At 44.5% G+C, this 14587-nt stretch overlaps 1 protein-coding gene across 8 annotated transcripts in view; it reads left to right on the forward strand.

Moving 5' to 3' along the window:
• The window catches only part of ATPAF1 (ATP synthase mitochondrial F1 complex assembly factor 1), a 34208-nt gene extending 19621 nt beyond the window's left edge, over positions 1-14587 (forward strand). The window contains exons 9-10 of one of the 8 annotated variants that reach the window (XM_082433427.1): positions 4760-4833; positions 12609-13172. In XM_082433427.1, coding sequence (XP_082289553.1) covers positions 4760-4833; positions 12609-12783 — 249 coding nt within the window. In that variant the 3' untranslated portion in view covers positions 12784-13172. Of the gene's footprint in view, positions 1-4759; positions 4964-6538; positions 7572-9878; positions 11818-12608; positions 13173-13647 lie in introns of those variants that run through there. The other 7 variants (XM_082433429.1, XM_082433428.1, XM_082433433.1 and 4 more) reach the window with 7 other exon arrangements.

Genomic DNA, 14587 nt, shown 5'->3' on the forward strand with positions numbered 1-14587 from the left:
TGGAAGTCATTGGGGACCTTTATAAGGGCAGTTTCAAAGGAGTGGTAGGACAAAAGCATGATTGGAGTACATTTAAGAAAGAATGGGAAGAGAAAGAGTAAGCATAAACACGTCTTTCAGGGGATGTTTTTGAGAAGGGAAGGAGAGAATGGGGTGTAAGAAGTGGGGATGAGAGTGTGTTTTTGGTTTTGTTTTAAATGAGAGAAATAACATTATATGTATATGCTGATGGAAAGATCCAGTAGAGAGGGAACTATTGATAATGCACGAGAAGGAGGCTGGAGAGTTGTTGAAGTGGTGTTCTTGAGTGGGGTGAGTCTTGGGAATGAGGGGTTGATCTTTGCCAGAAGTGTAACAACAGGAGAGAAACCAGGATATAATGACACAAATACAGTTAAACGAATAGAGGTGGTGGTAGCTTGTAAGAAGTTCTCTTCAGATTGCTTAGTGAAAAGAAAGATCGTCAGCTGAGAGTGAAGATGGAAGAATAGGTGTTGGACTTTTGAGTGGAAACGAGAAAGTGTGAAATTGTTGTCTAGGATAGGCCCATGAGTTGAGAACGTGTCCTACATCTTTAAGTAGTTGAGGAAACAAACAAACAAACAAAAAACTAAAAAAGAATAATATTTCATGGCCTGTGAAAAGTATATGAAACTCAAATTTCAGTGTCTGTAGATAAAATTTTATTGGAACACAGCCATGCTTATCATTTACATGTTATCTATGGCTGCTTTACCTCTACAGCAGATAGTTGAGTAGCTGCAACAGAGACTATAGGGCCGTAGAGCCAAAAATATTAACAGTGTCTCCCTTTCCAGAAAGTGTTTGTTGATGTGTGATCTAGGAAAATGGAAGAGAGAATGGCTGTGCAGGTACAAGCACAGAGAGGGAAGATCGAGAGTTGGATTTAACTAGGGTTATGGTTTAGCCAAGTGATGTAATGAAGTAAGATAGGGACCAGGAAGTTAAAAGTGAATGCAAAGGAATGATTGTAATTATTGACAATGGAGTGCAAGTTGGATAAAGAGGGAAGTGGAAACATGAGAAAGGTTAGAGACAGAACTGCGAGTCCTACTTGAGTTAAAGGATTTTTAAGTTTGGGAGTGAGTGTTAAATATAGGAAATAGTAGACACAGTACGGATGTTTCAAGTTGAGATTTGGAGGGGATATAGTTATCAATAATGATAAGGTTTAAAATTTGACCACAGGAGTGAGTGACATAGATATTGTACTGCATTTTCTGATCTTCAGCAAAGCATAATATCTAACTGTATTAGAAGTGGGCTCTAGAGGTCAGAGGAGACCCTTTCTGTTTTAGCATTTATACCGCCTCACCCTAGTGGTCTCAAACCCATAATTATTAAAATTTGCTTCCTAGCCTTATAACATTTAACATCATACCAGACAACATACATTTGCCTTGTATAAGTCAACTTGACTATGAGTTTCTAATGTAGTACAGAATTAGACATGTTAGAATTTAGTGTAGAGATACATGATTCAGAGATGGGAAACCTAGAAATGTAATATAAATATATGATCCCCTGCACACTCATGCATGAGTTTGCACTTTAGGCATAGTGTTTCCAAATACAGTAAAGCAAATGGATAGAAACACCTGGAAACTAGAGGTTTCTTCTGAACTGATTAACTTTAATGATGAAAATTTAGTATAGTATTAGAAAGCCTTATTTGGGTCCACATGTGTGTCAACAGATGATTTCATTGGAAGGTAGTAAGTGCTAGGATAGAGACATGCACAGCGTTGGGGGAGGGGGCAGGGGGAGTGTTCCTGGCCCAGAAGGAGGAAGAAGCCTTCCTAGAGATGACACCTGAGCTGAAACTCAAAGATTAGCAGGAGTTTAGCAGGGTAAAGTGGGGAGGGGGAGGGGAATGTTCCAGGTGGTGGAAATAGAATACATAAATGCTAGGAGGCATAAAATGACTTGGGGTATTACAAACAGTTTGCTATCACTGGTATGTTAAAAATGGAGGTTTGGTGGGTTGTGTTTAAAGGATCAGCTTTATCCTGTGGGCACAAAAAGATCATTAAAGGGTTTTGAATGGGGATTGACCCATAAAGAGTTGGATTTTAAGACCATTAACCTTAAGTATTTGCTTCCTAAATATTTTTTAGTTCTAGCCTGGTCAGTGTGATCATTTAAAATGCAGTTGCAATAGTCTGGGCAAGAAGTAGTAAAGACCTAAACTAGAGCAGTGGTAGTAGGGATGGAGGAGAGAGAATGACTCCAGAAATATATAGGGAATAAAATGGGCAAGACTTGGTAATTTGATTGTAGCTATTAAGATTGAAAGAGAGGGAGAAATCAGGTTTGTTAATAAACCTCCTTGTTGAGCAACATAGGGAATTAATATGTTTATCTTCTTGGGTCTTGGAACGGGAAGAGACTACTGTTTCATGTTGAGAGAATAAAAGGCAGGGAATGAATAAGTGGGCAGGGGTTGGGGTGCAGGGGAGCTTTCCATAATCCTCCATGAGAGACATTTGCACATATCTCCATATCTTAACTCTCTACCCACCATTCTAGTGGTCTTCAAACTAGTGGCCAGAGCCCTTTATCCACACAGAATCTTATTATGTAAAACCCCAGGATATAACAGCTGAAAGAGAGGTGAAGGGACCAGAGGCACCTCCACCTAGGACTCTGCAGTTTGAGCAGCACTGTTCTAGAATGTACACAACTGAAATTACCCTTACCTCCACCATCCTAAGCCTCAAATAAAAGTTGACTCACAGGCCCTACAGTTCAGGGCCTCAGAGAGTGGTGGGATCTGCCTCAGATTATGCACTTGCTATAGAGATGGTTTGTTCTTGAGGCATGTTTGAATATAAGAAAGGTAAAAATGATGAAGTAGAGTTATCAACCTTGATCAGTCTTAATTATTTGCCCCACCAGAAATACTATCAGGGTGAAGTGGAGGGAGTACCAGCCTGGGAGTCCAGAGGTCTGGTCCTTGCTCTGCCACTTGTTAGCCATATGACCTTGGGTCCATCCCTGACCCTCATCTGCTTTGGTTTCCTAGTCCATTAAATGAGGACTGGGTGATCTCTAAGGCCCCTTCCAGCTCTAAAATTCTATTAATTTGAAATAGCCAGCATTTTGGAAAATGGCTTTTGATTGAAGATCCAGTCTCAGAGATCAGTGCCTGCTTGTGAGAAATGACCTGCAAGGCCCATGGGAGGGAATGGAGGTGAAGCAGGCTGTGGTATTTATAAACCTATTTTCATCACTGTAGCTAGACATAGCACACTTTTGACAGTTTTAGTAGGAATTTTCCATTATCGTTTGGGGTTGGGTTTCGGCTGTGTGAACATTGTAATCGTGAATAAGTGCCTCTGATCAGCTAGCACTAGAGAATGTATAGGAAGCAAAAGTAAGAGTTTTTGAAGTAAATCTCTTGTAAGGTTTCAAGAGTGTAGCCTGTGTCCTGACCCCACTTCTGTTACATAGAGTGATCTGGTCACCATTTCCCTGCTACTGAGCTTCAGAGAAGGTGGCCCCTTCTTTTCCCTGGGGCTTTGCGGGTTGATTAGTTAGAAATGACTGCATAACAAATTACTACTCCAAAACTTAGTGGCTTAAAACAACAAATATTTATCGCCTCACAGTTTCTGTGTGTCAGGAGTTCAGGAGCTGCATAGCTGGGTGTTTCTGGCTCAGAGTCTCTCATGAAGTTGCTGTCAAGATGTTGGCAAGCACTACAGTCATTTGAAGGCTGATTGGGCTTGACGGTCCACCTCTGACCCCACTTGCGTGGCTGTTGGCAGGAGGTCTCATTTCCTTGCCACACTGGCTTCTCCCTAGGCTACTTGAATGTCCTCCTGATATGGCAACTGACTTTCCCCAAAGCAAGTGATTCAAGAGAGATAGCAAGACAGAAGCTACAATGTCTTCTGTGACTGAATAGCAGAAGTCATTTTTCATCATTCCACTTTAGTCCATTTGTTAGAAGCAAGTCACTACGTATAGCCAACACTCAAGGAAAGAGAAACGAGGCTCCATCACAGGGAAGAAAGAGTGTCATAGGGAATCCCCTGGCGGTCCAGTTGTTAGGACTCCTCACTTTCACTGCCAAGGGCCTGGGTTCAGTCCCTGGTCAGGGAACTAAGACCCCACAAGCCACGCAGCACGGCCAAAAAAAAAAGAAAAAAGAAAAAGACATTGTGTCATAGACTTTACGGACAAATTGTAAAACTACAGCTGGCTTTAGCACTACTTTTTTGACTGAGGTGGTATGAGGAACAGGTTTTATTCAAGAGTATGTCTGGTTAGTCAAGAACTTAGTAGTAACTCACAAACTGGTTCATGGAACTGGGTAACTATTGCTATTTTTTTCCCCCTTGAGATAAACTTAACAGTTACTAAAGAACTGAATGAAGAGGGAAATTTTTAACATATGCATTAATTTATTAGCAAACATTCACCAAATTTCACTGGGTGCAGGATGTAAACGAAGCACATACTTTGAGAAATTCACACAAAGGAAGACAGACAAAAAAGAAAAAGAGGAAAAAAAAGGACAGATACAATACAGTATGATACATACTATGTTAGAGGGACGTGTAGGGTAATTTGAATACACAGAAAAGGGGCGCCTCACCAAGACTTGGGATGTCAGGGAAGCTTTCTGCAAGCAGTGACTCCTGGGTGAGGGCCCCCAACTGCCATAGGACTTAGACACAGAGCTTCATGGCCCTGTGCTGGAAAGGACCTGACTGTTCTTTTTACCTTTCAGAATGTTGCTGAGGCACAGTGCATTGCCAACCAAGTTCAGCTCTTCTATGCCACTGATCGAAGAGAAACCTACGGGTTAGTGGAGACCTTTAACTTCAGACCAAATGAGTTCAAATATATGTCTGTCATCGCTGAATTGGAACAAAGCGGACTTGGAGCAGAACTGAAATGTTCTCAGAACCAGGATAAGACTTAGAGCTGTAAGGTTGGTTTACAGAGTCTGCTCAGCCCCGGATAGTCCTGAGCCTACCCACCCCTTGACCTCTCGGGAGCTCAGCATCTATAATGAGCAGTCTCTAAGGAGCTGCCCTGTATGCCTATTGCAAGAAGTAACATGGAGGTGAGCCCCGTTACTTGATTGTCAGGAACAGAGGTACCCAAGCATTCTGATCATTATCTGCCAGCATACTTGAGGTTTCCTTTTTAAGTGTTTGAGGTCATAACCAGAGACAGCCAAGGATCCACAAGATGGTTTACTTGATTTTACACACTGTAATAGTATATTTGTTTTCTGGACATTTTGACTGCACAGCTCCCAAATGATTAGTTCCTCATCTTTATAAACTGTGACAGGATAATAAGCTTGAAGACCTGCTGTAGTTAGATGTGGGCTTTACATACTCTTCCCACTTGGCTGGCCAAAGGCATAACCCAGATATCCTGTTAGACTCTAGAACAACCAGATATTGCCATCAGGATTAAGACTCCGTCTAGATGCCCCCAGAGATGGCTTTAGTGTAGCTGGTTTGAAGTATCAGCAGATTTCAGTTATAGTTAAACGGGTACAGTGCCTGCTGCCTGCATATTTTTAAACTATGGCTTGTGGCACCTGCTTCTCTAACTCTGCCTGTTGGAAGCTGTGTATTTGGAGGGGCTGAATCAAGTGCAGTATAAATAAATCAACACTTTTGTAAAGAGAGGATGAATCCAGATTTGCTTTTTTTTTTTTTAACAACTCTAAACCACGCCAGTATTATAGAAAAGGTTGGTGGAAGCAAATGTACCCATATTGGGTGTGGTAGCAATAAAATAAATTCTGGCTTATAATCTTTGTTACACTAAATAGTGAAATCTAAGCTGTGTGCTATCCATAGCGTCAGTACTGTGGACTGATTTTATCAAAACTCATCTTTGGACTCAGCAGTTGCTTGAAATGCCAGAAATAAGAAAGAAGCTCTCCAGCGCAGGAAACTCAGGTTTGGTTAGTAGTGCCACTGTTGTGGCTCCAAGCTCAGCGATAGAAGCGGGTGGCGGTTACACACCAGCCTTCTGAACTCGAGGCCCCAGAGCGTGTCCCCGCCCCCGGTATTGTTGTCAGCCGCCTCGATTATAATACCTTTCCTTTTCTTCATCTAACATGCTCCACCTTGCTGCTCCTGCCTGTGGTGTGGCGAATGACATAATATGGTGAGTGGGAATGTAACCAGGATTTACAGTTTGTGTGTGTGTTTTCTTTATTACAGGAGACTTTTTATAAGTTGGGCTTGTCCCCAAGTCCTTTAAATGGGGTTGGACTTCCCATTATTTTCTGAGCTGTGTTTATTTTGCTGTACTTCTGAGTCTGTGTGTAGAAAGAGACAGATAGTGTTTGTTTAACCTGGAAAAGTTGCTGGTCTTTCACAATTTCTCTTAAGGCTGAGCTGTTTCCTAATGCAAATTCAGGCCTCTGTTCCTGACAGTTAATTTTTTTTGAGAAACTTGAGTCTGGATGTTTGGAGTCCCAGGAATCTTTGACATCAGGTGGAGTTACTTTCGTGGATATGTTTCCTTTTCCCTCCAGATGGACCCAGGCTTTAGCCATAGTACCTTTCATAACACCTCCACCAGAAGGTGAGAAAACGATGGGGAAAGAAGTCAGAACTGGCTGCTCATTTTATTGTTCCTCCCAGTTTGCCCTGAATCCCCCACTCGCCAAAGAAGGATGTATCCATGGCCAGTTACACTGGACATGATCAGAGTACCATCTGGCTGTTCTTTATATTTACCTAGCAAGATCTGGCAAAGGACTAAAAGAAAATTGTTACATTAATCAGTCCCCTGGTACAACATGGTGTTATGGAAAGTGGACAGGCTTTACGGTTAAGTGAATCTAGATTCAGTGTTGGGATTCATTAGCTCCAAATGTTGAACAAATTATTTAAGCTCTCTAATTCTGTTTCTTTATCTGTAAAATGAGAGTAATAATATCTACCTCACAGGATTATTGTGAGAATTAAATTAACTTATATAGAGACTATATAGAGCTTAATAAATGTCAACTCCCTTCTTCCTCCCTTCTTGCCCTGCCTCTCACCGAAGGCCAACACAAATTAGCATTTCAGATGTGCAGATCATTCTTCATTCCAGTTTCATAAGCAAACCTTATCTCACAGGTTCTCAAACGTTAAGTTGCAGTGGAATTACCTAGAGCACTTTAGAATGCAGACTCCCAGGTCCCAAAGCCCAACCTGCTGAAGTGCTGGGTATCTGCATTTTAATATGTGCTCCAGATGATTCTGATGTAGATAATTAGCCAGCCACACTCTGAGGACCACTACCTTATATCTGTTCTTCACAAAAAATACCCATTAGCCAGGTCTCTCGTTCCTGCGGACATGAACCGTAGAATCCGGTGCCTCTGCTCTTTGCCTCCTGTAGGGGTCCCCTCGGCATACGCTACCTTATATTTACTCATGTATGTATCTTCCCCCCAGACTGTGAGCTCCTTGAGGGCCAGGGTTTATCTCCATTCTCAGCACCAAGGACATGGTCTGGAACAGAGAAGATACTCAGGTTTTTGTTGAATAAATAAATGACATGGATTTTAGCCAAAACATTATCTTGTTCTGTATATGCTTATATTTAAATAGTTTGAATTTAAGAGGCTCTCTTGACACACAAAGGTCGAAAACTTAACTGAGTAGGAAGATAGCAAGTTAAACACAAATTCTCTGTATCTCAGCTAACCTCCTGCACTTCTTTGGTGGGCTGTCTGCTCAGTGCAGTTCAATAGTCGCTCACAGAGCACTTCCTCTGCAGCCTCTGAGTTAGGTGCTGACACAGTGGAGTGAGTACGACGATCCCTGCACTCAGGCTGTGTTCCAGCCAGCCACCACCTGTGTCTCTTGCCTCTGATTCTGTGCCTCACATCTAGCGCCTCGTAAGAGTTTGCCTTGTCTTGTTCTGATGATGTTTATACTACTGTTTCTTTCTTCCCCAAGCAGTTGGGAAGCAGGAGCCACATGCTCTGTTTTTTGCAATCTCTGCAGTACTGACCTGTTGTTCAGTCTTGGAGAAGAGGTACAAAGGCCCACTCCCCCAGCCATTTAATTTAGAATCAATTCAGCATTCATTAATATTTATGGAGCACCTATTATATGCCAAGCACAATTATAAGAAACTGGGGAATACAGCAGTGAAGGGGACAGCTAAGGCCCCTGTTCTCATGGAGCTTATATTCTTGTGGAGAAGACAAATGAATAAACCAACAAGATTATTTCAAATACTGAAAATTTTAAAATATGGTAGAATGTGGAGTGAAGGCAATAACTTAATGGTCAGGAACACCATCTCTGCAGAGCTGACAGCTGATGCTTGAGCTGGGGAAAGTACCAGGTAAAGAGATCAGCAAGTGCTGAGGCCTTGAAGCAGGGCCAAGCTAAGCATGCTTGTTTCTGGGCACAGATTTAAAGGTTCAGTCCAGCGTTGATGAGCTCAGAGTTCAGTGAGGCAAGACACTGACATGAATACTAACTACAATACAAGGCAAACTGACCAGTGCCATCTCAGAAGAGGGGCAAGGAGAGTTAGAGAACACTACTGGGTGCTGTGGGGAATGCAAATCTTGCTAGACCATGGTACCTGCCCTGAAGCACCCATGGCTTAACAGGGAATAAAAGGTAGATGATATTAAAATCTCAAAGAATATATATTCCATCCAAGAGACAGGAGGCGCTCTGAGTTCAGAGTTGGTCTCAAAATATATACACGTTAACAATACCACTAACATCTGTTATTGGGGGCTTACCATGAGCCAGGCATGGTGCTGAGCCCTTTACTGGGATTGTCTCAGTCCTTCCAACAACCCAATGAGATCGGCAGGAACCTGCTGGTTGGTGGGATGTGCTGCTGCTCTCCTTGCACCCCCTGCCTTCCCCTACCTCCAGCTCAGAAAAGAGGGCAGCTTCCCAATCACCCCAAACCCCAGCTCCAATAGCCAACTCAGGCCTTAAGAAGTCATGGGTGTCTCTTGAACAAGCCCTTGCTCTGAGAAACAGGTGTGCCAGTTATCCTGCCAACAACTTAAGAACAGAATGCACTCATTATAACATTTCTGATTCATCCAAACTTTCTTTCAAGGGACATCATGTTCTACCTAAAGGAGGACCTTTTTGTGCTCTGTTTCATACCACATGGAACATTTTGGTCTTGGCAATTCTCTTAATGTGGCAGGGTGGTGGCAGCATTTTTACCCCTCTTCTGCTAAAGGAGAGACTTGGTGCACGAAAAGGCAAGAGATGACCTGAAGGTCGCTGCATGAGGAACCAAGCCAGGAATAGAAGGCCGTGCTCCAGACTTCACGGTATCCTTTGTCACACCCACGGAGCAGGCTCATCCCTCAAATCCTCAGGGCAACTTCTGAGCCCTCTGGGCCCCAGGGACTGCAAGAGCTACAACAAAATCAGTTCATACGACTTATGCATCCTCCCAAGCTGCCTAGAGCTTTCAGAACAAAGTCCCTTTGGATCACCTCACAAGAGCTTTAAGAACTGGTCTCTGGTGACTTCTCCAGGCGCATCTATTGCTAGGCCCCTCTGACTCCCTTAGCTCCAGTCAGTCCGCATGACGGCAGTTCCCCAAATACACTGTGCTGTTCTTCCCTCTGCTCTGATCTTAGCATAAACTTTGCCAGCTTTTCCCCCTTCATCAAGTTAATTCTTATTTGTCTTTCAAAGCTCCACTGAGCATCTCTACCAGAGCCTTCCCTGGCACTTAACCCCCTCTACGCTGTCCCCACCTGGTTGTGTACTCCCCTGAGCTTCCCCAGCATTTTGTGCTCTGCCTTTACAAGGCTGTCTCTCCCATAGACTGGACACTCCTCAGAGACACAGATCATATCTTACTGGACATTGTATTCCCAGGGTCCAGCATGAAGCCCAGCACAGAGAGAGAAGATACCAGTGACTGTTGAATAAATTCCTCTTGGATGACTGCTCAGCTCAGACCACCTGTGTCCACAAACATCCTTGTACAATGAGACCCAGCCCTGGCAAACCCATCGTGATTATGCCCCAGGCCAGCCCCAGGCAGTGGCCATTTCACTTGTTCTTACTGCAGAGGCTGCATGTGAAAACAAAGCCAAGGAGCCATCAGAGGAGGCAGCCGGTCCAGGGTTTGTAAGCAGAAGGAACTGAGACAACGAACAAACTCGGGGAGCAAAACAATTATTTTTACCAGCCTGGCACATTCAAGCTCCTGTCTTGGCTTACCAGGGCTTAGCATTAAAAAGATCTCATACGCTTTCTAGTAACTAGTTTTCAACTGTACTTCAAGAACATCCCAACAGTTCCTAGAGGTGGGGATCCCGGGAGCCTGGTCCTTATCCCCAACTCAACCAGAGAGAAGCAAGGTTTTTGTTTTTGTTTTTTTTTTACTGGGCTTCCCATAAGCTGACATTTGAAGAAACCGTTTCCAAGAAAGACCGAAAAAAACCTGGTCAAGTTTAACCTCCCACCCACCACAGCAGCCCTGCCTACAGCATCTCCAAGCCATTGGGCAACTGTTCGAAAACTTCCAGGGACTGCAGGCTCTCTACCCTGCTAGCTGACCTGGGCCCTGCAGAGACAGCTCTGAGTGATTGCAAGTTTGTCCCCACCATGCACTGAAATCTAACCATCTCTCCCTCCCCTCACTGGGCTTTGTTCTGCCCCACATAGCTGGAGCCTCCCAGAAAAGTCTGTTGGCTTTTCTACCCCACAGCATCTCCTGCTGATGTGTGAAGATAGCTCTCAAGTTGCCTTGGAGTCTTTTCAGCAGATGGAGCAAACTTCTGTCTTTCCTTATATGACCCAAAACCCCAACCCCTGCTTCTGGACCAACTCACCAGTGTCTGCCTCACCGTTGGGGCCTGGAGTTAAGCCAAAGATAATCTTGTGGGGTAACCAGAGTGGATTTAGGATGGAAGTCCTTTGGGAGTTGGCCTGGCCCACTCCGAAGTCACCTCTCCACTTTGCCTCTCCACCGTGCCCTCCCCTCACCCTCGTCCCCACTTCCACCCTCAGCTGTCTTCCCAGGATCTGCTGTCAAACATGGCTTTTCCTACCTGGAACTCTTGACTTTTGGGTCTCTACACTTATCCCTATGTCATTTCATCTGGCTGGTTTCAGCCCAGCATTCCCATTACATCTTGACTTGAACCTTGCCTGTTGCCCGGAACCAGTGTCCCTCCCTACAGATGTGATACTCGCTTTTCCTTGGTGCTCTTCTACATCTGCCATGGCAGTAATCAGAGGTAATCAGAGGTGTCCCCTCAAGTGTTTCACTTACTCCACCCCCTCCCCACACACACACACACAAAAATCCTTGCCTTGGTTTGAAGCATCACTACTGGGTCATGTTTGACTTTTGGTCCATTGTGATCCCCAGATCACTTTTGTTGTTATTGTTCCGATATTCATGATTTGGCGTGAATCCCCACCTTGCATTCTTATTTCTTCAATCTACATTTATTTTCGCATTTTGGCCCTGCCTCTGGTCAGGTGGGAAGAAGCTGACAGATCTTATATTTTGACACTGATTTCGCAGGGGAAAAGAGGAAGCACAGAGGTGTTTTCCTGAGTCTCACTTGGTGCATGACTTCCAAAAGACTGAGATATTTGCTTCCACTACCTAAGTTTCTTCCATTTGATGTTTTTCAACAATACTATGAGGATAACATTACTCTCATCTTACAAATGAGGACACTGGGGAGACAGCATCGTAGATGTTAAGAGTAAGGACTAAATTAGAATCTCAGCTCTGCCTTTGGACAAATTACTCAATCTCTCTGAGCCTTTTTTAAAAAATAAATTTATGTGTTTATTTTTTGGATCTGTTTGGTCTTCGTTGCTGCGTGCGGGCTTTCTCTAGTTGTGGAGAGCAGAGGCTACTCTTCGTTGCAATGCAGGGGCTTCTCTTTGCAGTGGCTTCTCTTGTTGCAGAGCATGGGCTCTAGACGCGCGGGCTTCAGTAGTTGTGGCACACGGGCTCTAGAGCGCAGGCTCAGTAGTTGTGGCGCACGGGCTTAGTTGCTCCGAGGCATGTGGGATCTTCCCAGACCAGGGCTCAAACCCCTGTCCCCTGCATTGGTAGGCGGATTCTTAACCACTGCGCCACCAGGGAAGTCCTCTCTGAGCCTTTGTATTCTCACCTGTAAATTTAAAAATTAATGGTCCTATCTCAAATTTAAGAAAGAATTAAATGATATATGTAAAGTACTTAGCTCTATACTTCACACATAATAAAAGTGTAGAGTAGTAGCTGTTAGATTAAGTACTTTACCTTTTCAAGGCACACGTCTCCTATATAGACGAGGTGGGAACTTCTGCTCTGGAACATAGATCTTCTACTTCTAGAACACAAGTTTCTGTTGTGCTATTTTTCCTGCACTGTATTGCCATTTTCAGAAATTCTCTTCCAAGAATTTAAAGAGGCTTGAGCAATAGTAATCATGCCAGAGAGCATGACATTAGGAATTGGGGAATCTCAAGGCTGGATTCACAAGCTGGTGAGCGGGAGCAAGGAGGGGAAGGCTGGGTTAAGCCCAGACCAGAGCATACAGGTTGGAGTGACCACTATTTCTCTCTCCTTAACCACCAGCTGGCTGGACCCAGTGCCCATACCTGGACAAAGAAAGGGAGGCGTGAATGCAGGACTCAGAGCCCGGGAGCTGACATCTGGGTCAGGAGCCAGGTGGCACTTGAAGTTCCAGGCCAAGGTGCAGGGCCTGCCAGATTATTTGGCTTATCAGACCAAGTTACTCCTGTTTACAGACCGCTACTTACTTAATTCCTTGTCGACTCACTGCACATAACAGTTTACAGCTTAAAGAGACCAAAGCCTGGAATTTACCCACCTGGCTGGGCATCAGAAACACCTGAAGAACTTGCCAAAGATGTCGATTCTTGGGCCCCACCACTGAAATATGGATTTTTTTGGTCTGGGTGGGGCCTGGAAAACAATTTTTTTAAAACTCTAGGTAATTCTGAGGCTCAGCCTGGTTTGGGAACTCCTGCAAAAATTAGTGATTTTATAGCTGAGGAAAAAGACCCCAAACCAGGTGAAATGACTTCCCCTACATCATACAGGGTATTGGTAGCAACATTCCTTCCATCCTTTTGTTGCAAATTTTCTCTGCACTTTCGTCCCAGGCAACACAAGTGGAAGATATATGAAAAATAAGGATTTGATTATTGTCTGCTTCTAGGGACAATTTCTGGGAAGAGGCTAGGTGTTCCTAGCATGTCTTGGGTGAGGACCTTGAGGGACAACAGAGGAAAGCAGAGGCCTTCTGACTCTTGAAGTCCAGATAGCTTCCTCGTTCAGTTGTGAGAGCTGAGAATTCCCCAGGCCCATGACCCCTGGAGCCCAATGCTGGATCATCTGTTGCACTGGATTATTGTGCCTGGCCCCTGCAGCTGCATGGAGAATTGTGCGTTGCCTGTGTAGGCTGAAGCTCTCCATCCAGCGTATGTGCATTTGCTCTCGCCTGTGGTGAGGGAGCAGAGGCGGATGATGTATGGAGAGCTGGGCAGGCAGCAATGATGGAGAATGGATGGAAACTCAGCTACAAAGCTCAGCTGGGAGACTCACATCCCACTGGAGCTGGGATTGATTGGCTGGAACTTTCTCGCCCTTCTCACTTTTTCTCAGAGACAGCAGCCTGCACTGTGTCCTCTGGGTGCCCGGGTGGAGAAGGAATTGCTCTCAAGGTCAAGGAAGCTCTGGGTATCTCAGAGGTGATCTACCACGTGCCTTATTCCCAGAGGCAGGCGACCCTCCACCCTAGAAGCCAAGTGACCCTCCAGTAGCCTTCTGTTTCCTGAACCCCTTCTCTCTGTACTCGGTCTCCTTCCTATCTCCTTCTCCTTTTCTACCCTCGGCTCACACTAAATGACGTTCTTTCTTGGGTGCTATCTGTATGGAGTATGACCTGTCCCAGCAGATTTTGCCAGGGTATCAAAGAGTAAGCAAGAAATCTAAGGTGGTGTCAAGGTTACTGAGGATGGTTGATGATCTTAATACTGTTAATTGCATTAACACGGATCCAGGTACAAATGTCTGCGTTCATCTACTTTCCCAGAAGAACACTTTTAGAAAAGTGCCTACCCCCTTTCAAATTTGTTCTCCTTTCCCTAACTTACAGGGCGGGTCATGTGACTACATCTGCTAAGCGCTCAGGCAATGTTGGGCAAGGGGGTGGACCATGAATGGAGTTGGGAGGCGTGGGTTTGAGTCCCAACTCTGCCACTTTCAGGCTGTGCCCCTTGGCCAAGTCATTTCACCTTTTGCTGCCAATACTCTCCTCCCATGGTTGTTACAGGACTCAAAACCTGGAGTGATGAAAGCACTTTGTAAACCAGAAAATTCCATACAACAGTCAGTTATTGCTACAGTGTTCCAGGGGAGAAGGTAAAATAAATAAGAACCCACTTTTAAGGGTTTACAATCCAAAGGGAAGACAATAATCTCATGGGCTTAAGCAAGGAGCATTTCTGCAAAACACTAAGAACTTTCTGTGCCAAGGGCTCCCCCCTGAGGAGGGTTGGTTCCAGGCAGCTGGCATAAGGCAGGAAGACTTCCTGGAAGAGAA

Source organism: Balaenoptera physalus (assembly GCF_965194825.1).
Source record: "Balaenoptera physalus genome assembly, chromosome: 1".
Taxonomy (NCBI): Eukaryota; Metazoa; Chordata; class Mammalia; order Artiodactyla; family Balaenopteridae; genus Balaenoptera; species Balaenoptera physalus.